This window comes from Mus caroli, unplaced genomic scaffold, assembly GCF_978045245.1.
Source record: "Mus caroli unplaced genomic scaffold, Mus_caroli_1 scaffold_6, whole genome shotgun sequence".
Taxonomy (NCBI): Eukaryota; Metazoa; Chordata; class Mammalia; order Rodentia; family Muridae; genus Mus; species Mus caroli.
In genome coordinates this window covers 2,001,050-2,024,507 of record NW_028227261.1, presented here as the reverse complement: position 1 = coordinate 2,024,507, position 23,458 = coordinate 2,001,050, and the positions used below count along the sequence as shown (strand labels likewise).

The following is a 23,458-nucleotide window of genomic DNA, read 5'->3' as shown; positions in this document are numbered from 1 at the left end:
CCTACCTCCCCATCCAACTGTCTACATATCCATCCATCTGTCTGTCTACTCAACCCACCCATCCATCCATCTACACACCTATCTATCCATCTACAACCCATCCATCCTCTATCCATCTACACACCCATCCATCCATCCATACACCCATGTACCCATCTATCCATTTGTCTACCTACCCACCCATCCATACATCTATCTCTACAATCATGTACCCATCCATCCATCTATACACCTATGTACCCATCCATCCATCTACCCACCCATCCATCTGTCTACCCACCCATTCATCGATCTGTCTACCCACCCACCCATCCATCTATCTCCTTACTCAACCAACCATCCACCCACCCACCCACCCACCCACCTACCTACCTATCCATCCACCTATCCATCCATCCATCCATCCATCCATCCATCCATCCATCCATCCATCCATACACCCATATACCCATCCATCTATTTCCATACTCTACCCACCCATCCATCTGTCTACCCACCCATTCATCGATCTGTCTACCCACCCACCCATCCATCTATCTCCTTACTCAACCAACCATCCACCCACCCACCCACCCACCCACCTACCTACCTATCCATCCACCTATCCATCCATCCATCCATCCATCCATCCATCCATCCATCCATCCATCCATACACCCATATACCCATCCATCTATTTCCATACTCACCCACCCATCCATCCATCCTTCTCTACATCCATGTACCCATCCATTCCATTAATCCCATCCATTCACCATTATATCGGTTCGTCCCTCCCTTTGATAAGTGTCTGCCAACTCTTCCCCAATCCCTGCCCCTTGTAATAGACATGGTGCTAGGATGTGGAGCACTCTGGAAAGCAGCAGGCTAGCCTGTATGATGCTCCCAGTCAGTCTCTAGGCATCTAATGACAAATCAACAAATTGCTAAGACTGTTGAAGGTGTCTGTGGAGGAGAGCTAGTGGCGGGCTTCTCTTGTACAGGTAGGGGGGATTCTGAACCATCTGATGGGAGCAGAGCCTTGCTTAGGACTACATAACAAATTAGTAACTGAAGCACTCTGAAAATGGATCTATCTCGAGTCTTCCTTATCCTTCTCAAGGCCACCAGGCCCTTCAGGCTGTGAGGATCACCTGAAATAGGTCATCTGATTAAATGGGTCCTTGTGTGTGTTAGATGTCATGATGTAGCCATTGATTAGTGATGTCTGCCCTGAGCATGGTTGGGGCCTAGAGGCACAGATAGCATCATTTCCTGTTTCAGGCTGTTGTTTAAAATGGTTTCCTTTAATGCCAGGAGAACCTGAGTTCTGCTGGTTGGTAATCCTGGTGTCTCCCTGTCATCCCCTGCAGCTTGTCCTCCAGACACTTTTGGGAAGAACTGTAGCTCTCCCTGCATCTGTCAGAATGGTGGGACCTGTGACCCGGTGTCAGGAGCCTGCCGCTGTCCCCCAGGCGTCAGTGGAGCCCACTGTGAGGATGGTGCGTGTAACCCCCTTGGGAACTCTAAAGAAAGGGAAGCAATATGGAGCTTAGGACAGACTCCTATTCTTGTTCCAGGGCTTTAGGCTGTGCCTGGGAGGGAACAAAGAGCTCCAGTGAGACATGATGCTCATTTCCTGGGACTAACATATAGAAGGTTAAGGCTTAACTCCATGGGTGGAAACATGTTTGGAATGGATCCTCTGGGGAGGTGGTGAGCCCCTCGGACCTGGGACCATCCAAGCAGTTCTGGGTGATGGCCAGCTGGGACTTGTAGAAGGAATTCTGTCTGTGCTGGTGGCTGCATGGGGTGATGTTTAACATCCTGTCTAGCTGCAGCTTCAACACTGGGGGAGAATTACAGTTCATGGAATAACTTTCTCGGGGGGAATAGCTTTATCTTTGGGTGTCCAGGACTTTATTTGATCATTTTAACTGTTCCTGTTAGGTCAGTGGTTCCCTACCTTCCTAATGGTGCAACCATAGAGTTATTTCCATTGCTACTTCATAACTGCAATTTGCTACTGTTGTGAATCATAATGTAAATATCTGATATGCTGATGACCTTAAGCGACCCCTGTGAAAGGGTCATTCGACCCCCAAACGGCTTGGAAGCCACAGGTTTAGAACCACTGCATTTGAGTGGGAAGATAAAGTTGACAGAACCCAGCTAGTTGTCTTAGTCGGGGTTTTACTGCTGGGAATAGACACCACAACCAAGACAACTCTTATAAAGGACAACATTTAATTGGGGCTGGCTTACAGGTTCAGAGGTTCAGTCCACTATCATCAAGGCAGGAACATGGCAGCATCCAGGCAGGCATGGTGCAGGAGGAGCTGAGAGTTCTACATCTTCATCTGAAGGCTGCTAGGAGAAGACTCACTTACAGGCAGCTAGGAGGAGGGTCTTAAAGCCTACACTCACAAGACCACACCTACTCCAACAGGGCCACACCTTCTAATAGTGCCACTTCCTGGGCCAAGCATATACAAACCATACCGCCAGCCCAAGGGTCCCAGGGTAGTCTGAGACAATAGGGTGGCGGGGTAGTCACAGGGTGTTTTGTGCTCTCCCCGCCCCCCGTCCCCCGTCCCACTTACTGTCTCTGTTGCCCATCTCTCACAATCTGTTGCAAACACGTGGAGACTAGAAGAACCATAGGTATGACAGGCTCCAGGTGTCCGCAGGGACATTTGGCAGGTATAGGATCTACGTCACTTCCCAGAGACTTTTCTTCTGCAGTCCTGGGGGAGGGCCACCAGATGCCCCAGCAAGTGAAATACATCAGTATAGTGAGCTGAATGGGGCCTCTGGGGAGAGGCAGGCAGATTTTGGGGTTGGAGACCTCATGGGTACCTTGTGTTTCTCATACCCTGGGTGTCCTTTACTTTGGGGGTGCATTCTTCCTGCCTCTTCCTGTGACCATATCTGCTCACGCCTCTTCACTGCCTTCCTCTCTCTGTCTCAAGGCTGCCTGCCTGTGAACTAAGGACACTATTTGTTATTGTATCTGGGGAGCTACTTGGGCAAGGTGGGGTGCTTTTTTCTCAAGAGCCTGGGGATTGGGCTTGGCAGCTTTTGAGGATTCAACTATCTATATCCCTTTTGGTAGAGACATGGGGCAGGGCAGAGCCAGAGGGACAAGGGCAGCTTTAGCCCTGAGGCCTCCCAGGCCTGGGTGTGGTCCTGACCAGGTGAGGCCTTGGAACTTTCCCTCTGGGGTGGAGAGGTTGGGCTCTACATTCTATGTGGGTCAGGGGTCAGGACACTTAGAGTTTTGCGGGCTGGTGAGAGTGCACAGTGCTGCTGGCTCTGAGGGACTGGCCAGCCCAGCTAACAGGCCTCATCAGGAGGTTCAGCTTGTGCCCACTGGGCATGGCTGCTCCTGTCTCCTGTCCTGGATACTAGGCCTCTAAGTGTGTCTTCATCTGAGGACCATGTGTGGGTGGGCCAACTTCTCAATTCTCTTTAAACTGTTCCCCACAGGCTGCCCCAAGGGCTTCTACGGCAAACACTGTCGTAAGAAATGCCACTGTGCTAACCGGGGCCGGTGCCACCGCCTCTATGGGGCCTGCCTCTGTGACCCAGGGCTCTATGGCCGTTTCTGCCACCTTGGTGAGTTCTACTACATCTGTCTATATATATGGGAACACCTGCTTTGTACTGTCTCACACTGTGCTGGGAGCACGGTGGTAGCCTCTATAGATGAGTTGACTTGCTGTTACATATCAGCTGGAGTCCTATATCACTGCTGTGTTGGCCTCTAGGTATCTGGTACACTGACCCTAGACTGGTGTGACTCTTAGCTCACACCTGGTAGTGCAGGCAAGCAGGACAGGACTTCCCAGGAGCTTCTGGGACATTGATCTTGGCTTGTGGAACAAAACCAACTTCCCAGCCCCTGGCAGAGTTCCCATCTCTTACACGGACTCTCAGGGAAGGAAGGGAATGGTGGCTTAGAGGAGAAAGAGAGAGTGATGGTAGTGTTTGATATCTGTGAAAGATGCTTGAGAGGAGAAAGCTAGGGTTGTCCTAGCTGGAAAGTGGTCCGACCTAGGGATAGCCTATTAGCTATGCAGACTCTGGTTCTTAGCCCTAGGTCTCCAGGCCACGGGCTAGAATTCCTAGAATGTTCTGGAAGGGGACTCAGCTACAGCAGAATATGGATCTCACCCCTGCTGATTTGGGCTGACTTGGGTGGGTGCTGTAGTAGGCAGGCTCCTTATGGCTCTGCGTCTGCAGCTTGCCCTCCCTGGGCCTTTGGACCGGGCTGTTCTGAGGACTGCCTTTGTGAGCAGTCACACACAAGATCTTGTAACCCGAAGGATGGCAGCTGCTCCTGCAAGGCTGGCTTCCAGGGCGAGCGCTGCCAGGCCGGTGAGTCTCTGGAAGAGAGGGAAGTCCCAAGGCCATTGAGAACCTCACTTCCATCTTACAATTCTGTCTTCCCTCTCACTCTGCAGAGTGCGAGCCAGGCTTCTTTGGACCAGGCTGCAGAAACCGTTGCACCTGCCGGCCAGGTGTGGCCTGTGACCCTGTGAGTGGCGAGTGTCGGACGCAGTGTCCTCCTGGCTACCAGGGGGAGGACTGTGGCCAAGGTGAGTGACTGTTCTTTGGGGATTTGGGGGATTAGGTTTCCTTGTACTAAGGAGTTACTAGAGTGTACAACTGGAAGCTGTCAATCCAGAGCCGTGGTGTAAATGGCCCCTTTACCTACCATCAGCTCCGTGGTAGTGTGGTTCCTGGACTGTCATAGAGGTGCTCAAAGGAGCTGGTCTGCCTGCCTGGTTCAGGGTCAGCACCTTTGTCAAGCTTTGCCTCACTGAAGCTCCTTGGAAAGCTCTGTGCTGGAGTCTGGGGCAAGATGATGAGAAGGGAGCCAGAGGTGGGAGTTGGGAGGAGGAGCAGGATGGCTGCTGGGGTAGGGGATGCTTGGAGAGTCCTACTCTGCTTGTGGGCCTGCAGTCTGGGGTGTACAAGTGAGCACAGAGCTGTGGGAATCTTATTTATTTGACAGGCAGAAGAATGGACCTCAAGACCAGAGGGGTACATTTGTGACATGGGTCCTTAGGTGTCACTGGGAGGCCTGAGGCAGGGCTGGGAGCTGGTGGCTTGGTAAATCACCTCCTGATTGGTTGCAGCCCAGTATATATGGGGCGGAGAGCTTGGCTAGAGGACTAGGAAGGGAGGATAAGGGGCTGTGGCATATACCGGCAGGGGACATGTGACTGGGTACTGTGGACTGTGATTCCCAAAGTGAAAATCTAAGGCTGTGTAGCCTGTGGAATGAATGGTAGGCTGGACACTCAGATGTTTGGCTTAAGGCTTCTTGACCCAGAGGGTATACAGCCATGTAGTCACAGGTCCTTGAAGGAGGGGGCAAAGGCCCTTGATGTTCGTATTGGGGTCAGTACAGCTGTTGCCAACAGGCCAGAGGCGGGTGAGCCCCTCTTGGCACATAGCAATTGTTGGCTATACCCATTGATCAGATTGGAAGGGGGCTTCAGGGCCTGAGTGTGACCACTTTAGGGTGGGCAAGGCGGAGAGGAATGCAGGAGCCACCAGCCATCCCCTCTGTAGGGGAGAAAGGCAGAGAAGTCCCCAGCAACACCAGCCAGGGTCATGGGTCAGCTTGGCAGAATCCCATCTGTGGGATGAGGCCTGGTGAGGGCTCTCAGGTCTTCTTGGCATAAGAGAGAATATGCTGGGCTTCTAACTTAGCCTAAAGTCTCCAGACCTGACCTGCTCTCAGGACTCTTTGGTCTCAGGACTGAGCCTCCTAACAAAGCCACCCAGAACATGCTAATGTGCACACACATGCACACAAATGCATGCATGCATGCACACACACACACACACATTCATGTGCCTTTGTACACACACACACATGCATGCATGCAGACACACATGCATACAAACACGTGCGTGCACACACACAGTCATGTGCCTTTGTACACCATACACACACACATACATAAACTTGTGCGTGCACACACACATATTCATGTGCCTTTGTACACACACACACATGCATGCACGCAGACACACATGCATACAAACACGTGCATGCACACACACAGTCATGTGCCTTCGTACACCATACACACACACACACACACTTGTAGCTTGCTTTCCCCCCTTCTTTCCCAGATTCCATGCCACATCTCAGGCCTAGTGTTCAGGGGAGCCTGCTTCCCACTAGTCCTGGGGCCTGCCCCTGTACCCAAACCAAAAGGACCCCCCCCCTTTTCCTTTCTTTATTGAAGCCTCCAGTGCCCCCAAGGACAGACCACAGGAAATGACATACATACTTTTACAGAAATGGCTCCTCTTGTTATTAGGTCTGGAAAGTATTACTGCCCTGAGCACAAGCCCAGGCTCATCTGGTGGGGAGAGCTCCTGAGGCCTCAAGGGACCAGCCGTGTTGAGCTTTCTCCCTGGTCTGTGCTGCATGTTTGCCACTTGTGCGTGTATGTGTGTATGCATGTGTGTGTGTGTGTGTGTGGTGTTTATGCATGTGTGTGTGCATGTGTATGAGTGTTCATGCGTGTCTGTGTGTGTGTGTGTGCATGTGTATGAGTGTGCATGTGTGTCTGTGTGTGCACGTGTATGAGTGTGCATGCATATGTGTGTGGGGGGTATGTTCATGCCTATGTGCATGTGTATGAGTGTGAGTGTGCATGTGAGTGTGTGTGTGCATGTGTGTGGTGTGTTCATGCATATGTGTGTGTGTGTGTGTGTGTGTGTGTGTGTGGTATGCTCAGGCACCTAAAGCATGCACACATGTTGTGCTGGATCCCTGCTGATGACTGCTTGCCTGCTGGACCTCTGCATCAGGCCTGCTCTTTCATCCCAGCAAAGGGTAGAGTGAGCAGGGACTAAGCAGGCAGGATGTCTTCATGCTTCCTATGTTCCTGCCCCAGCCTCATGCTCTCTTCTCCCTCATCCCTGAGCCCATGGCTGTTGTCGGGAGCACAGAGTGCTTGCCTTCACCAAGTAAGGCTTTTCGGTACCCAGGGCCATCTCGGGTACCAGGGAGTGGCCATATGCAGTCTTGAGGCCCTGTCTTTGACCATTCCTATCCAGGGCACTCTGAGTCCTGTACTGCTGTATTCCTTGGTGTGACTTCGGTTTCAGGGGGAGGGGGCCCAGACATCTGGGGTTCTTCTTTGTATGAACCAATTACTTCCTACCCTACCTCTAATCCTGCCAGCGATGACTGCAGCCCTGGGGCTGAGGAGCTGAGTGTGAAGGGGAGGGGACCGGACTGGTACATCTTGGTTGACTTGGCTAGAGGTGGACCCCTGGGAGGACCACCCAGGGGCAGGAATGGTCCCTCAGGCCCTGGGAGCTCTCCAGGGTCCTGATGACCTTAGGTCCTGCTGAACAGGCTGCCTGGTCCTCCAGCTGCCCTGCCCCTGTGTCTCCTGCCTATGATTCAGACTGACCTCTCCCACTCCCCTTCCCCCCACCATACACACTCTGTTTCTATCCTCATAACGTGTTCGGGTTTTCCTGGGGCTGTAGAGAAGGCTCCTAGCCTTGACAACTACATATGGAGTGCCTGAAGCCACCTGCTCTCCCCTACAGAGTGCCCAGTGGGGACATTTGGTGTGAACTGCTCAGGTTCCTGCTCCTGCGTGGGGGCCCCCTGTCACCGAGTCACGGGGGAGTGTCTGTGCCCACCAGGGAAGACTGGGGAGGACTGTGGAGCCGGTGAGTGGCATCTGTATGCCCAGGCAGACCCAGCCCTGGACTGTGTTTGAAAATACCACCCCGGACCATATGTAGGGACGGACCCCTGATCCCAGATCTGGACTGCTTGGGAACCCCACCATAGACCATTTAGAACCTTAGCCATGACCCTGAAGTGTTAGGTTCCTTCATAGTAGCTTCGGGGATTCGTTCTGGAACAAGCGGGGATATGGGAGGTGTCTGCAGCTGCTCAGCAGAGCTGTGGCTTTGCACTGAGCCCTCCTGGACCATCAGCTCCCTGCATGGAGTATTTGTCTCTCTAGAAGGCTCTCTATTTTGCTGTTGAGCTATCCCTGGGGTTAGGTTTACTTATTTATAGGTGGTGCCCTGCAGCTCTGGGGTTCTGAACTCTCCTGGGTAGTCTTTTATGGCAACAGTGGTCTGTTTCCAGTTGTGGCAAGAGGGACCTTCAGTGCTGTGTCAGACACACACCAGCGTGCCAACTAGGGCACTAGAAAAAGAATAACTAACCCTGGGTGTGGGTTCTAGATTGTCCCGAGGGCCGTTGGGGGCTTGGCTGTCAAGAGATCTGCCCTGCATGTGAGCATGGTGCCAGCTGCGACCCTGAGACTGGAACCTGCCTGTGTCTTCCTGGTTTTGCTGGTAGCCGCTGCCAGGATGGTGAGTATAACTCGTGTCTGACCTCAGCCTCAGCCGATGGCCCTGAGTAGGCACACCAGGCTGCCATGCTCATCCTCCTTACCACCAACAGCTTGCCCAGCAGGCTGGTTTGGGACCGGCTGCCAGATGAGGTGCGCTTGTGCCAATGATGGGCATTGCCATCCGGCCACTGGACGCTGTAGCTGTGCCCCTGGGTGGACTGGCCTCAGCTGCCAGAGAGGTATGTGGGTCCTTTGCCTGCCCTTTGCCCACTGGTCCCGTTCTTGCCCCTTTTCCATGATGCCCTGTGTTCTGATGTGGCCGTGCAGCTCACTCACATAGGGTGACACGTGGCTCTGTTGCAGCCTGTGACAGTGGACACTGGGGGCCTGACTGCATCCACCCCTGTAACTGCAGTGCAGGCCATGGGAACTGTGACGCCGTCAGTGGCCTCTGCCTGTGTGAGGCTGGCTACGAAGGTCCGCAGTGTGAGCAGTGTGAGTACTGGCCTACCGCTTGTACCCTGTCTCTCATCAGCAAGCACATTCATATAAGCACATACACACACACACACACACACACACACACACACAAGTACACTTGCATATCCACATTCATGTACTGAGTGTTCTGGTGCACACATACCACGCGTGTACTGTCTCCCACTAGTCAGTGGGACTTAAGGCTCACCTGGAGTAGCAGATGGGGAGCCAGGGAGGTCCCGTGAATTCATTTTTGAAACTGATAGTCTCTATTCCAGCTAGCTCCCAAATAAATGAGACAGAGCCTGTAAGATTTGTTTGATAAGCTTTATGGCACAAGAGCTGGACAGTCATTGATCTATTCTAATCCTCTAAGCTCATCTGACTACCTTCCAGCCGAACCCCCTGAGATGCTTGCATTTTAGTGGTTTGATTTGGCTCCTTCTGCTCCAGGGGTTTTTCCAGGATATCTTCTTAACACCCACCACCCCTCATGGTGAACCCTCTCCCTCTCTCTCTCTGCCCCCACTTTCTCTATCTCTCCCTCCCTCTCTCTTTCTTCCCCTTCCTCCTTCCCTCCTTCTCTCTGTCCCTTCTTCCCTCTCAATGCTAGAATACGGCCCTATTCTTCTCTTCTGCCCAGCCATTCTCTGATCAGCTTTTATTGTCCAATAGGAGAATAAAGAGGGAGCAATGGTTTTTTGTTTGTTTGTTCGGTTGGTTGGTTTTTCGAGACAGGGTTTCTCTGTATGGAACTCACTTTGTAGACCAGGCTGGCCTCGAACTCAGAAATCCGCTTGCCTCTGCCTCCTGAGTGCTGGGATTAAAGGCGTGCGCCACCACGCCCGGCGGGAACAATGTTTACACAAACTTGAAACAGGAGATACTTAGAGTAAGCATTACAGTGCCACATCCAGATTGCTCCAAAATATAGGGGTGGGGAAACCAGCATTTGAATGATACAAGTGCACAACACATTCTGCCTACACTGTCCCAGCCCGGGAGGAGAGGAAAGGGGTCCTTAGACCCCTGTATGCTTCCAAGATTTGCGGATGGGCTGTGAGTGGGTCAGGGTAGCTGGCCTTAGAGACAGCCCTAGTGAGAGCCTCCATGGATCCTGAAGACAAGGTCTGGGACACTTACCTCCCATCTGGGGAGAGGGTAGGAGGAGTGTATGGTAAGGTCAGCTGTCCCCACTGTTGAGAGGGGAGGGGCTTCTTTGTCAGGGGCTCTGGCCAGACTTGGTGTCCTAGTCTGATGCAAGATTGGCCTTTGTGTCTCAGGGTGTCACCAGGGCTACTTTGGGCCCGGCTGCGAGCAGAAGTGCAGGTGTGAGCATGGGGCCACCTGTGACCATGTCAGTGGGGCCTGTACCTGCCCAGCTGGCTGGAGGGGAAGCTACTGCGAGCACGGTAAGCTGAGTGCAGGCTGGGCCCTGAGTGCAGGCTGGGCAGGGATCTCTGGCTCTGGGCCTCTTGTGATTGCCACCTCTGTCTGTAGCCTGTCCTGCTGGCTTCTTTGGGTTAGACTGTGGCAGTGCCTGCAACTGCTCCGCCGGAGCCCCCTGTGATGCTGTCACTGGCTCGTGCATCTGCCCAGCTGGCCGCTGGGGCCCACACTGTGCCCAGAGTACGTAAGGGGTCCCGTCCTGGGTATTGTGGGGAGCATGGGTCCTTCATAGGGGAAACATCCCTGCGGCCCCTTCCTGGCATCCAACTGAGGACACAGCTTTGTTCATGAGGTCCCATGTGTCCATCCCTCTTATGGCTCTGCTGAGGGGTGGCTCTGACACCCTGGCAGATCTACCCGGTCCCCTGGTTCCTCCTGCAGCAGTCATCTGGCTATGTTCCTGACGGCTCCTCTCCTTTTGCAGCTTGCCCACCTCTCACCTTTGGGCTTAACTGCAGCCAGATTTGTACCTGTTTCAATGGGGCCTCTTGTGACCCTGTCCTTGGGCAGTGCCACTGTGCTCCTGGCTGGATGGGACCCACCTGCCTGCAGGGTAAGCCACGCATAGGAGCTCAGGGTCCAGTCCTGGGTAATGGCCTCTCGGTGGGTCCATGGAGGGAAATGTGTGCATGGGATTGCAAGGTAGGTACATTGCTCATCTGTCAGCATGGCCTTTCAGGGAAGTTGGAAAGGAGCTTGACCGTGGCCTTTAGTGTCATGCCCCTAAGGCCAGGTTGGTGGGTCCAGGATAGGCCTGGGCTCTGGCATCATAGAACCAGCCTGGTGAGGTTCCAACTTGAAAGTCAGGTTGAGCTCTGGATTGTGTGGAAACTTAAGGAACTCTAAAGGCTTCTGCTGGCCAGATGCTGAGGTTTGCTTCTGCTTTCTGGGCCCCAGCCTGCCCTGCTGGCCTGTATGGCAAGAACTGTCAGCATTCCTGTCTCTGCCGAAATGGAGGGAGCTGTGACCCCGTCTTGGGCCAGTGCACATGCCCAGAGGGTTGGACCGGCTTGGCCTGTGAGAATGGTGAGCAGTCTGACTTGGGTGGAGGACATCCTTCAGGCCAGGAGGATGGGCTGTCGAGGGGACAGCATCCTAGGGGTGGCTTTAGTGTCTTCCCTTCTACCCAAGGTGCAAGAGGGTTGGGCTGGTGTCTCCTGGGCAGAGCCCTAACCCAGAAAGTTAGACTCTCTTTTCTATCCCAACCTTTACAGAGTGCCTTCCTGGACACCATGGGGCTGGTTGCCTGCTCAACTGCAGTTGCCTTAATGGAGGCACATGTGACCGTCTTACTGGCCACTGCCGCTGCCCAGCTGGCTGGACTGGGAACAAGTGTCAGAGCCGTGAGTGGGGTCTGGGAAGCTGGGAGGTTCTGCCAACCGATTTTACTCCATGCTGAAGATATGGGACAGGGCTGGTTCTCACCAAAGTGGCTCACTGTTAAATGGGTTCAGGGCCTTCCTGCTGTGCCTAAGAGGCTAGCCTGATTGGCTGGTTTGCTTCTATTTTGGGGAGAGGCTCCAGAGAGGAAGCTGTGGTCTCTGGATTTGAACCCTGTACTGCCCAAGGCTCCATGATTGCAAGATGCTGCCCAGGCTGTGGCTTTTCTGCCCATACTTGTTCTCCCTCCAGGCTTCAAACCCCCTCAGCATCTGGACAAGTGGACACTGGACTAGATACTTATCTGTCCGACCTCTCTGAGTCTTCCCCTCTCTGCTTCCCCTTCTGCATAGCCACTGCCATTTGTAGACCCAGCCTAGAGAACCCCTCACTCAGACCCAAGCCCCTGGGCCACTGATGCTGAGAAGACAAGTTGGGAGGCTTCAGGGAGACCCTGTGACTCTCCTTTTGTTATTTACTGGTCCCAGCTTCTCCCTCACTTTCTATGAGCAGAGGCCCTGGAGCTGTAATTCCCAACCTTCTGTCTGTCTCTCACGCTACAGCCTGCATCAGTGGCATGTTTGGGGTTCACTGTGAGGAGCACTGTGCCTGCCGGAAAGGTGCCACCTGTCACCATGTCACGGGGGCCTGCCTCTGTCCCCCAGGATGGAGGGGCTCACACTGTGAACAGGGTAAGCAGAGATAACAGTTTATGGACCTTTGGGAGGGAGCTGGTGCTGCACAGCCATCTCGGGGATCCCCACTGCTCCGTTCCCAGAAAGCTTACCTCATTCTACACTTCCCACAGCCTGTCCACGTGGCTGGTTTGGAGAGGCCTGTGCTCAGCGTTGCCACTGCCCGCCTGGTGCCTCCTGCCACCATGTCTCTGGAGAGTGCCACTGTCCACCTGGCTTCACTGGGCCTGGCTGTGAGCAGGGTAGGTGCTCCCCCAACACCTGCTTTGTGGAGAGGGACAACTGGGGGATCCCTGAGGGTTAGGCCAGGCCTGACCCTAGCTGACCTGTTCCTAGCCTGCCAGCCTGGCACCTTTGGCAAGGACTGTGAGCACCCGTGCCAATGTCCTGGTGAGACCTGGGCCTGCCACCCTGCTTCAGGGGCCTGTGTATGTGCTGCTGGTTACCATGGCACCGACTGTCAGCAACGTGAGTCAGGGGATGTGTGGTTCTGTCTGCCATTCTGGTATGTAAGGTAGAGGGGGCAGTTCTCAAGGTTGCCATGTGTAGGGGTGCTGCATGTTTGAATCCACCTCCAGCTTGTGTAGCAGACCTCCACCCTTCTCTCTCTGCAGGATGCCCATCTGGGCGGTATGGGCCAGGCTGTGAACAAATTTGTAAGTGTCTCAATGGTGGGACCTGCGATCCAGCCACAGGAGCCTGCCACTGCCCTGCTGGGTTCCTTGGGACCGACTGTAGCCTTGGTGAGGAACTAGGTTGCAAGGCTGGGTGGTATATTGCCGAGTTTCTGAGGAAGGAGGCAGGGCCCTGCTGGCCAGCCTACGGGAGGACAGCCCCCTGCCCACCTGCTTCCCTGACTCTTGAGTCCCCTGTTAGTGATCTAAGCTAGAGTGGCTTTGAGGACGGTGTGAGGGCATCAGTGTGACCCCAGAGGACTCCAGCTTCTGGCCAGCTCTGTCCCAGATAACTGAGCACAACCCTGTGGCCAAGCGTCCTGCCCAGGAAAGGGACTTTCTCCTGGATCATATGCAGACTTTCCCATGTGGAATCCAGGCAGAGCTGGGGTGTTGTGGCAGTGTGTCCCTGTAGGGATGGCCTGGGCCGAGCTCCCAGCAGAGCCTATTCATGAGGAAGATGGGGGATGCTGGGAATTGGTGGCTTGACCCTGTCTTCTACTGTCCTGTCACTGGGGCTGGTACAGCCTAGGATGGATGTAGTCAGAATGGAAGCAACTACTTACCTGCCCCTCTCCACAGCCTGTCCACAGGGTCGCTTCGGCCCCAGCTGTGCCCACGTGTGTGCATGCGGGCAAGGGGCGGCATGTGACCCGGTGTCGGGGACTTGCATCTGTCCTCCCGGGAAGACGGGAGGCCACTGTGAGCGCGGTGAGTGTCTGCAGGGGACTGAGCATGCTCATAGTTCACTAATGTGTCCTTGAGCTATGGAGCAGGCTGCTGAAGTGAACTCATCTTGGGAGGGGTTGTGCCCATTCCCCAGGGACACATTCACACTCCCAGCCACTGTGAATTCCCCAGAAACGTTGGGGCTGAGAAGCAGTCCCTTACTTACCACGTGGACCGCCTGCCCTGCTGGCACACTGGCCATCCCATGCCAACAAGGGCCCCACCCACTCAGGACTCTTGAGAGTTGGTTCATTCAGTAGCCTGCCTGTTCATGTCTCTGTGGCCAGTGGAAGCCCTTCTGAGCCTGGTAGCATGTGTCCCAATGTTTTCTTGGAAGGCTATTTTCTGGTCCTTTTCTCCAAGCCCAGGGACCCCAGGAGATACAAGCTGGAATAGTGACACATGGGTAGACCAGGGGACAGTGGTCCTGACCCACGCCACGGGCATACTCGCAGCTCCTCCCTTAGTCCTCACAAAGGCTGTTCTCAGCCTAGGACTGGTGTAGTCAGATTAGAAGTCCAAGGTCAGGCTGCAGCCAGGATGGCACCTGGTCCCGCCTCACTCCTAGGAAAGACAGTCCTGTGTGAGGTGGTCAGCAGCAGGCCATGCCTGACCCTGGGTCTCCAAGGCATACATTCTCAGCCCTGAGGAAGTGATCGGAAGCCTTCCTGACTCCTAGCTGGATGTGTGGGTGCTTACTTACAGTCCCCTGAAGACAGTGGTCCCTGATATCAGACCTGATGGTGGCTGCCCAGAATTCTAAGGGATTCTGGGAGGGAGGGGAAAGCCAGTACTGGGCGGCTCAGGAAGCATTTGTGGAACGAACATCAGTCGGTGTGGGGACATGTCCGAAAGCACGTCCAGCCAGAGTTCTCTGTTGTGCCCGCCTTCTGCCCCTAGGCTGTCCCCAGGACCGGTTTGGCAAGGGCTGTGAACACAAGTGTGCCTGCAGGAATGGGGGCCTGTGTCATGCTACCAATGGCAGCTGCTCCTGCCCCCTGGGCTGGATGGGGCCACACTGTGAGCACGGTGAGTGTGAGGGGCGGCTGGTCCCTGAGAAGGAGGCAGAGTTTGGGGGCCTGGGAGGCTGTGGGAGCAGCTAAGAATCCATTTGTCCCGTTCCTGTGCAGCCTGCCCTGCTGGGCGCTATGGTGCTGCCTGCCTCCTGGAGTGTTCCTGTCAGAACAATGGCAGCTGTGAGCCCACCTCGGGTGCTTGCCTCTGTGGCCCTGGCTTCTATGGTCAAGCTTGTGAAGACAGTGAGTGGGGCTGCCCCCTTCCCGTGTGTATGCTGTCTAGGCTGGTCCTGGCTCACGAAGACAGTGGTCATCCTCTCAGGCATTGCTCATGGGGAGAGATGGGATGGCCAGGCTCTGAGGCTGGAAGTGTCTGCTCAGGGTCACACAGGACAGGTGGAGATGGGCTCCCATGTTAGCTCCTTCTGATGCTTCTACCTTGCCATGTGAGCCCTGGCTGGCATGCGGAAGCTAATCGTAGAAACGGAGGGGGGGAGGGAGGGAGGGGGGGAGGGAGGGAGGGGGGGAGGGAGGGAGGGAGGGAGGGAGGCTCAGACACATAGGAAAGGTCCTCTCTCCGCTCTTGGATTTGGTCCTTTGCCCACTCTGGGAAAACGAGGGGTTTCTGCTGCCTTTGACTCGGCCTAACTCGGATCCCTCTCCAGCCTGCCCTGCCGGCTTCCATGGATCTGGTTGCCAGAGAGTTTGTCAGTGTCAACAGGACGCTCCCTGTGACCCTGTCAGTGGCCGGTGCCTCTGCCCTGCTGGCTTCCATGGCCAGTTCTGCGAGAGGGGTGAGTGTTTGCCTCCCCCTGCCGACCCCTGTGCTCTTTTCTGTCTTGGTTAATTTGGGGGAAGGGAACACGGATCCCATTGCCTCCACCAGGGTGCAAGCCAGGCTTTTTTGGAGATGGCTGCCTGCAGCAGTGTAACTGCCCCACGGGTGTGCCCTGTGATCCCATCAGCGGCCTCTGCCTGTGCCCACCAGGGCGTACAGGAACCACATGTGATCTAGGTGAGTGTGGGCTCCTTCCCAGGATGAGATGTAGGGAGGGGTAGGGCTACACTAACAGCAAATATCAATCATATCGGTTGTCTGCCTGCCTGCCAGGCCTCAGACTAGGCACTGTGCCCTCCTGTGATCTCTGCTTCTCCCTGCACCCTCTGAGGGCTGTGGCAGTGGCCAGAAGATGATATACCAAGCATAGACATCCATCGGAGCTGCCAAGGCTAGGGTCATGCTGTGTGGTAGCCTTAGACTGAGTCTTGGGACTCTGTCTGGGTATCATGAGAATGGCTCTAGCGAGGTAGGAATATGTCTCTGACTTAACAATCGTGGCCATGACCCTTTTAAACCAGACTGCCTGGGGCTGTAAAAGTGGCCTAGTGACTTGTGGATTCATCCAGCCCTGGGGACAGCAGCTGTAGCTACTGCCTCACCAACCCAGGCACCAGGCAGGAATGCGTGTAGGCCAGTGCTTCTCCATTTAAGAGCTCAAGGTTAGGCCGAGCATGGTGGCGCGTGCCTTTAATCCCAGCACTTGGGAGGCAGAAGCAGGTGAATTTCTGAGTTCAAGGCCAGCCAGGTCTACAGAGTGAGTTCCAGGACAGCCAGGGCTGCAGAGAAACCTTGTCTCAAAAAAACCAAAAACCAAAAACCAAAAAAAAAAAAAAAGAGCTCAAGGTCATAGAACTCAGATATTTTAGAAGTGGATAGGAATTGTTAACCTTTTCAGGGGAAACTGAGGCCCACGGTCTTCTCCACTCCCTTCCCATAGGACGTCGTTCCACCTGAGCTTTCCGCCCAGGTCCAGGCAGATGTGACAGTGCTCATGTCTCTCTCCCACCTCCTGCCTCTACAGATTGCAGAAGGGGCCGCTTTGGGCCGGGCTGTGCCCTGCGCTGTGATTGCGGGGGTGGGGCTGACTGCGACCCCATCAGTGGGCAGTGCCACTGTGTGGACAGCTACATGGGACCCACTTGCCGGGAAGGTGAGTCAGGTTCCCAGAGGAGGAATGGAAGACTCCCATCTCTGGTCAGGAATCCACCCCTTGCCCCAAGACCGAGTGGTGGAGCCTGACCAGTCAGTGAGAAACTTGGTCATCCCTTCCTGGCACCCAGAGTCCACACAGCTCCCGGTGGTGATGAGGAGGCCTCAAGCCACTTCCCATGGCAGGAACAGGTTGCACTGCCAGCCTAGAGCATCAACCCTTTCCCCAGAGTGACCCTGCAGATTACAGTGTGAGCTCACAGATCCATATGCAGGCAGGGATGGGCGATTCAGTATGGGGGGGTGCATACATGAATGCCCATGTATCTGTGAGCAATGATGTATGTTAGCCAGGACGTGCAAGTACATCAGTGTGTTGTGAGTTACTGAGTGTGCACATGTGCCAGCACGTCAGAGCAGTGATAGAAGCATGAGAGGGCAACTATGCATGCACTGTGTGTGCATGCATGCACGTGCTCCAGATATGCGTCCTGCTCGTGCATGCACACCAGGTGTGTGTGTACTGCAGGTGTGTCCTGCTCATGTGTGCACTCCAGGTCTGTGTGTGTACTCCAGGTGTTTATGCATGCTGCAGGTGCATGCACACCAGGTGTGTGTGTACTGCAGGTGTGTCCTGCTCATGTGTGCACTCCAAGTCTGTGTGTGTACTCCAGGTGTTTATGCATGCTGCAGGTGCATGCACACCAGGTGTGTGTGTACTGCAGGTCTGTGTGTACTCCAGGTGTTTATGCATGCTGCAGGTGCATGCGTGTGTGCACTCCAGGTGTGTGTGCCCAATCCTCCTGGTACATGTATGATCCTTCTCAATACCTCAGCAAACTCGGCCTGGGGAGCCAACAAGCGGCACCATAAGGGCTTGGGCTATCCAGAGGGGTGCCTTACAGGTGGGAAGTACAGTCCCACCTGTAAGAGTAGTACAGAAGTAGTACAGAAGGGAAGTACAGAGCAGGTGTGCATCTTCCTGGTGTGTGCTCACAGTGCATGTTCTCTGGGTTATGCATGGGCTTTAGTTAGGCACTTTCTGGGTGAGTATGTGTCCCATGTATATATTCTTCAGGTATGTGTGTGCTCCATGTGTACATGCGTGGCTTCAGGTCTACCCGTGTGCCCACATCTTTGTGCATATGCATATTCTGGTGGTGTCTATGCACCAGGTGTGTGTACTGTGTTGACTCCAAATGCATGTGTTACTTACTGTGCATGCCTGTCCTAGGCATGCATGCTCCAGTCCATGTGTGCACTCATGGTTTATTGTATACTTGTGCCTGAGTGTACCCACATGCAAAGCTGGGGCAGTAGTCCCTTGACACCCAAGTCCCCGAGGCTCTGCGGGACTGCACCTCCCACCTGCAGGGCAGAGCTGGGAATACCGCACCCCCGTGGATAACCCAGGCCCTTATGGTGTCCTTGTTGGCTCCCCAGGCCCAGTCTGCTGAAGGTGTTGAGAAGGATTTCTGCAGAGGGAGAAGGGAGGCTATGTACCTGGTGGGAGGGAGTACATAATGCTACCCACAGTGACCTCCAGTGGTAAAATATGGTACTACATCCTAGGACATCCCTATGTACATTTAGCATAGACATTTAGCACATCTCTGAAGATAGGACCGTGGGGAGGGCATTGGGAGTCCTGGGCCAGCCATTTTTTCCTGGGGTGGGATTAGCTTAACTTTGGGCAAAGCCTTCCCCAACCAGCCTCAGAACCCTGCTCCCACCCTTCTTGGAGGTTGGCAGAATGGGAGCTGATCAGATCCCCCCTCCCCCCAACTGCTTACAGTAGGGTGGAGAAGGATCTGCTGGTGGACATGTGGGGTCCCTGTGGGTGTAGGTAACTAATGCCTTACTGCATCATTACTGGGGGCAGCTGTCACCCGGCTAGCTCATGCCCAGCCCAGGTGATAGGTGCTTGCCCAGGGGCTGCTCTTTGGTTAAGCCTGGAGGAGGAGTCCCATACCAGGACGTACATTTTTGCTTCCCTGGACCTTGGAGATGGGACTGGACCACGTGGGGGAGGGGGATGGGCTATTGTCTTTACCAGGCTTTGCTGATGAGGGAAGATGACAATGTTAGCCTGGAATGTGGCTGTTTTGAGGGTTTCCACTCCACCTTATTGCTAAACCTTTTTTTCTTCCCATGTCCCCAGTGCCCACACAGCTGTCCTCTATCAGACCAGCACTCCAGCACCCTAGCAGCAGGGCCATGAAGCACTAACTCAGAGGAACGCCCACAGAGGCCCACTACTGTGTTCCAGCCCAAGGGACCCAGGCCCTGCTGGTGGCTAAGATAGAGGTGGCACTTTTGGGTCCACGCCTCTCCTGGAAAGCCATGGATCTCTGTGGACAGCTATGGATAGTCATATAGCCACACACCCGGGCTCCATGGTCATGGGGAAGAAGGCCTCCTTTGGACACAAGGAATCCAGGAAGTCGGCTGGGCTTTGGGCCGCTGTTTACATGGGGACCCTGCAGGCTGTGCTGTGGAATCTTGGCCCTCTTCAGCGACCTGGGATGGGACCAAGGTGGGAATAGACAAGGCCCCACCTGCTTGCCAGGTCCTTCTGGTGCTAGGCCATGGACTACTGCAGCCAGCCAACTGTTTACCTGGAAATATAGTCCAGACCATATTTATGTAAGGTATTTATGGGCAACTCCACCTGCCGTTATGGTCCTGGGTCAGCTGGAAGCTGCCTGACCCCAGAACTTAGGCAGTGGCCTGTGGGGTCTCCAGCAAGTGGGATCAAGGGTTTTGTAAAGCCCAGTGAGTTAAAGGCACAGTGGTGTCTCCATGGCCTGGGTTTCTGTGCTTTCTGTAGACTCTGTGGGTCCTTCCAAGAGCAGCTGGCATGAGGGTTCTTGGATGGGAACCTCCTGTACCCCTCTGTAATGACAGAGGAGTGCTGCTTCAGTCACCGTAGGGTTCTTCCTGACTTCCGGCTCTAGGGCATGAGGCAGTGCCTGCCAAGGTAAATTGTTCCAGAGAACACATTGGTGCCTGAGACACCTCCAGAGACTACAGAATGAATGTCCCAGAGGGAGCAGGGCAGGGGTAGTGTGGAAGGAAATCCATGCTTAACCAAAACAGCTGACCCCCTGCCTCAACAGGGTGATGGACAGGCAGCATCACAGGAGCCAGGCCTCCTCCCCCCTGTGGATTGAGGCTGATACCTTAGATGAGTGTAGCTCAGAGCAGAGCTACAGGAGGGTTGTAGGGGTGTGTGCCAAGAACAGCAGAAATTGGAGGAGGGCTGGACTTAGACCTGAGCCTCTGCTCCCACTCAAGCCCCTTGTTTTGGATCTGGGTGATGGCTGCCTCCTCCCTCTCCCACTGCATCCGAGGCAGCTAAAACCTCCAGGGACACTTCAAAGGCTGCAGTGGTGTGGCCAGTATTGGGAGCAAGTCAGTTGGCCACTGTATAGAGACTTAGGTTAAAGCAGAGGGATGGAGCAGAGAGTGGGGTGGAGCGTTGCGTGAATGTGAAGCAGGCAGTATGGGGACGAAGGAGGAATTCTAAAGCACCCAGAGGGAAAAGGGTTTTAAGAATCAGACTGGCCAGAAACTCTACAAGGGAGGGACTGGCAGCCAGGAAATGGTGGTGATGTCACAGGTATTGAAAATATACAATTATATCCAGCTAAACTATCACCATGCCCACAGGTTCACCCATGTCTAATTTGGAAATATTTTGGGGAAGAGCCCAGGAGGGAGCCACAGGAGACCTCACGGCACACTTCCTACATGGCCATCATGAGGAGAACTGAAAATTTCCCTCTAAACCACAGGTCAACCCCAGGCTGGGTAACTGTGGGGAAGTCAGAGACAGGGCATCACCGGTCCTGTGATAGGCAGGGAGGCAGCAGCTGTAGCCAGCAGAGGTAGGAGATAGAGTGGCCCACTTTAGCCCACCTGAGGACCAAGGTCCACCCAGGGACAGGAAGGGAAAGAGAAACAGGGATGGAAAAAGCAGGCTAACAGGGCCTGAGTAGATAGTGATCCAGACTTCACTAAGAGTCATATGATCTTTGCTGACAAGGTGGTTCAGGGGGTTAAGGCCCTTGCTACCACGCCTGACAACCTGACTTTGTTTCCCCTGTGATAGAAGATTAGTGACTTCCACGGGTTGTCCTCTGACCTCCTCATATATACCCCCCAATAAATATTGTAATAATTTTTTTAAAAAGCAAGTCACAGGATCTAGCCTGTAAGAGCCAGTTGGAGGGTAGAAGTACAACCATGGCCAGAGAGCTGGAGAGAATGGTTTTTAAAGGTTTGTTTTTAGGATTCACGTGAACAAGGCTGCCTGTGGAGGCCAGAGGCATCAGATCCCATGGGACTGGAGTTCCAGGGTCTGAGCCGCCTGATGGGGGTCCTGAGAAGTGACTGCAGGTCCTCTAGAAGAGTGTATTGCTCTGACTGCTAGGCCATCTCTTCAGTCCCTGGGGAAGGAGCTTTACTGTTGTGAAGGTACAAGGCATTGTGGCTATCTACACACACACACACACACACATGGGCACATACACACTCACATGAATAGGTGCTCAAAAACCCAGAGCAATGGTGGCTATCACGGGGAGAGAGAAATGCATTACGATGTCATGTAACACACTCCGTGTAACCGGTAGGTTAGGCAAACCAAAAAGCAAGGATCCAATCTGTAAAAGCTTTAGCATGTTGTGTGCTCGAGATATTTGTTTATAGACACATGCTTACATTTACAGGGATTCTTTATGCTCATCAATAAGGCTGTGGGTGTCAGGGGATCCAACTGGGGCCCATCACACACTGGGCAGATGGTCTTATCACCTGGCTAGTGGTAAGAAAGCCAACATTCTCTCCTTTGAAGACTAACAAGCCCATCATACTGTGGTTGGTTGACTGCCTGCCTGATTGAGATAGGCCTTGCTATTAGCCCTGGCCAGTCTGGATTTTGCTATGTAAAACAGTTGACTTAGATTCAGATGTTTCCAAGTTACTGACAGGCATGCACAACCGTGCCGGACCAGACTGATACGTTTTTAAATATGAAGTGGAAAAAATAAGGGAGAAGCAGCTATAGACAGTGAGAGACTTAAAGAATGTGACGGGCAGCTGTGTGAGAGCACTGCGACAGCAGGGACGTGGACACATTTGTGGAAAAGAAAAAATGCTAGGGTTGGCATAAGTAGAGGTTAAAGGAACTTGGGGCTGGCGAGATGGCTTACTGGGTAGTGTGGGTAATGGTGACTTGGTGGCTTGGGGTTTGAGCCCAGGACCCCCACATGGGGGAAATGAAAGGTACTGAAGAGCTGACTCAGCCATTAAGAGCACTCGCCACTCTCAGAGGCCTAGGGTTCAGTTCCCGGCAATGACATGGTGGACCATAATTCTCCTTAACCCCAGTTTGAGAGACTCCGACACCCTCTTCTGGCTTCACCAGGGTACCAGGCATGAAGGCCAAGCACCCCTTCACATAGAATATTTTCTTAAAAAGTTAAAAAAAAAGGGGGGGGATAGTGGGGCCAAAGCTAGAGTCTTAAGTGAGGCGGCAGGAAAGTTGGGTCCTGGGGTAGAGCCCCCATGTTAGTGCCTCTTGTAGCCACCAGCGGGCCTGAGAGAGAAACAAGCCCTCACCTTGTGGCTGGTGGCGATAGCCATTAGGCAGCCCAGCGGCGTAAGGAGTCAGGAATATTCTGGAAGGACTAGAAAGGACTGATGTGCAGAGGGGAACAGTTCCAAGGCTGAAGATGAAGTTGTGTGCGCACCTTTATGGCTGGACCATTTTTTTCACAATCCCTGGAGGAAAGGCCAAAGGCCTGGCCTGTCTCTGGAAATGGTCTGCAGCATCTCAGTATGTAACATGCCTTTTACTAATGTCTCCCCAAGAGAGCGAAGGCGAGTGTCCCCCAGACCCTAGCTCACTCTACTCTACTCTGCTCATACAGGGCTGGGCACTGTGGCTTGCTGAGATGAAGGGCCTTCCACTGTCTCTCAGACCAGCAGCCATTGAAGCACCCATGACTGGCAATGTCACTGCAGGTAGCTCAGGACACCCAAGGGCTGGTCCTACATAGCTCCAACCAGGGCACAAGCCTCCCTGGAGATGGTTAGGGTATTAGAAGCCTTGATGGCCTCCTGCAAGACCCTGAGTGGGTTCAGAGTCAGAGCCTCAGCCTTCCAGTCCACTTAGCTCTAGCTACTGAGTGTGCTTGGTGACAGCCTGCTGCTTCTCCTTGACCTGTTCCTTGGGGCAATCAGTAGAGGGAACAAACCAGAGGCCAGAGGAAGTGGGTTTACAACAAGGCACCTATCAGCATACACACAGCATCTGTGCACACACAAACCCTTCCCCAGTCACCAGTGTGCTGTCCCCTTCAGTCATACACACACACACAGCAGCTCCTCTGGGGTGAAAGCAGGGCACTGGGGTGAAGATGTTTATCCCTTTTAGGTTGAAGGAGGTAATAGGCCCCATCTCAGAGTCAGCCCAGCTATGCCTACTTACTGAACTCTGGCCTGGCCCTCAGGTAAGTGGGTGAGCACTTGTTCTGCTGAGGACTGATGTCAGGCTGAGCCTAGACTTGGCCCTTCTGGCTGCACAGCTCTTCCTCAGGCCTGAGGGATATCACCGTCTGTGCCTGTCACATCTATAGCAAGGTAGAGCCCAGTGGGAAGGGAGTCAGATTCTATAGTACATGTTGGGTGTTCCATCCTG

The 23,458-nt window shown here is 54.0% G+C and overlaps 1 protein-coding gene across 5 annotated transcripts in view; it reads left to right on the top strand.

Moving 5' to 3' along the window:
- Megf6 (multiple EGF like domains 6) overlaps positions 1-21,012 on the top strand; it is a 106,716-nt gene extending 85,704 nt beyond the window's left edge. For 3 of the 5 annotated variants that reach the window (XM_021160676.3, XM_085838534.1, XM_085838533.1), the window contains 24 exons: positions 1,353-1,481; positions 3,469-3,597; positions 4,225-4,359; positions 4,446-4,580; positions 7,573-7,698; positions 8,227-8,358; positions 8,450-8,578; positions 8,703-8,834; positions 10,103-10,231; positions 10,320-10,448; positions 10,693-10,821; positions 11,166-11,294; positions 11,483-11,611; positions 12,212-12,340; positions 12,457-12,585; positions 12,680-12,811; positions 12,958-13,086; positions 13,600-13,728; positions 14,647-14,775; positions 14,877-15,005; positions 15,428-15,556; positions 15,649-15,777; positions 16,625-16,753; positions 18,914-21,012. In XM_021160676.3, coding sequence (XP_021016335.1) covers positions 1,353-1,481; positions 3,469-3,597; positions 4,225-4,359; positions 4,446-4,580; positions 7,573-7,698; positions 8,227-8,358; positions 8,450-8,578; positions 8,703-8,834; positions 10,103-10,231; positions 10,320-10,448; positions 10,693-10,821; positions 11,166-11,294; positions 11,483-11,611; positions 12,212-12,340; positions 12,457-12,585; positions 12,680-12,811; positions 12,958-13,086; positions 13,600-13,728; positions 14,647-14,775; positions 14,877-15,005; positions 15,428-15,556; positions 15,649-15,777; positions 16,625-16,753; positions 18,914-18,981 — 3,053 coding nt within the window. In that variant the 3' untranslated portion in view covers positions 18,982-21,012. Of the gene's footprint in view, positions 1-1,352; positions 1,482-3,468; positions 3,598-4,224; positions 4,360-4,445; positions 4,581-7,572; positions 7,699-8,226; positions 8,359-8,449; positions 8,579-8,702; positions 8,835-10,102; positions 10,232-10,319; positions 10,449-10,692; positions 10,822-11,165; positions 11,295-11,482; positions 11,612-12,211; positions 12,341-12,456; positions 12,586-12,679; positions 12,812-12,957; positions 13,087-13,599; positions 13,729-14,646; positions 14,776-14,876; positions 15,006-15,427; positions 15,557-15,648; positions 15,778-16,540; positions 16,754-18,913 lie in introns of those variants that run through there. The other 2 variants (XM_085838531.1, XM_085838532.1) reach the window with 2 other exon arrangements.
- The last annotated feature ends 2,446 nt before the right edge of the window (positions 21,013-23,458 follow it).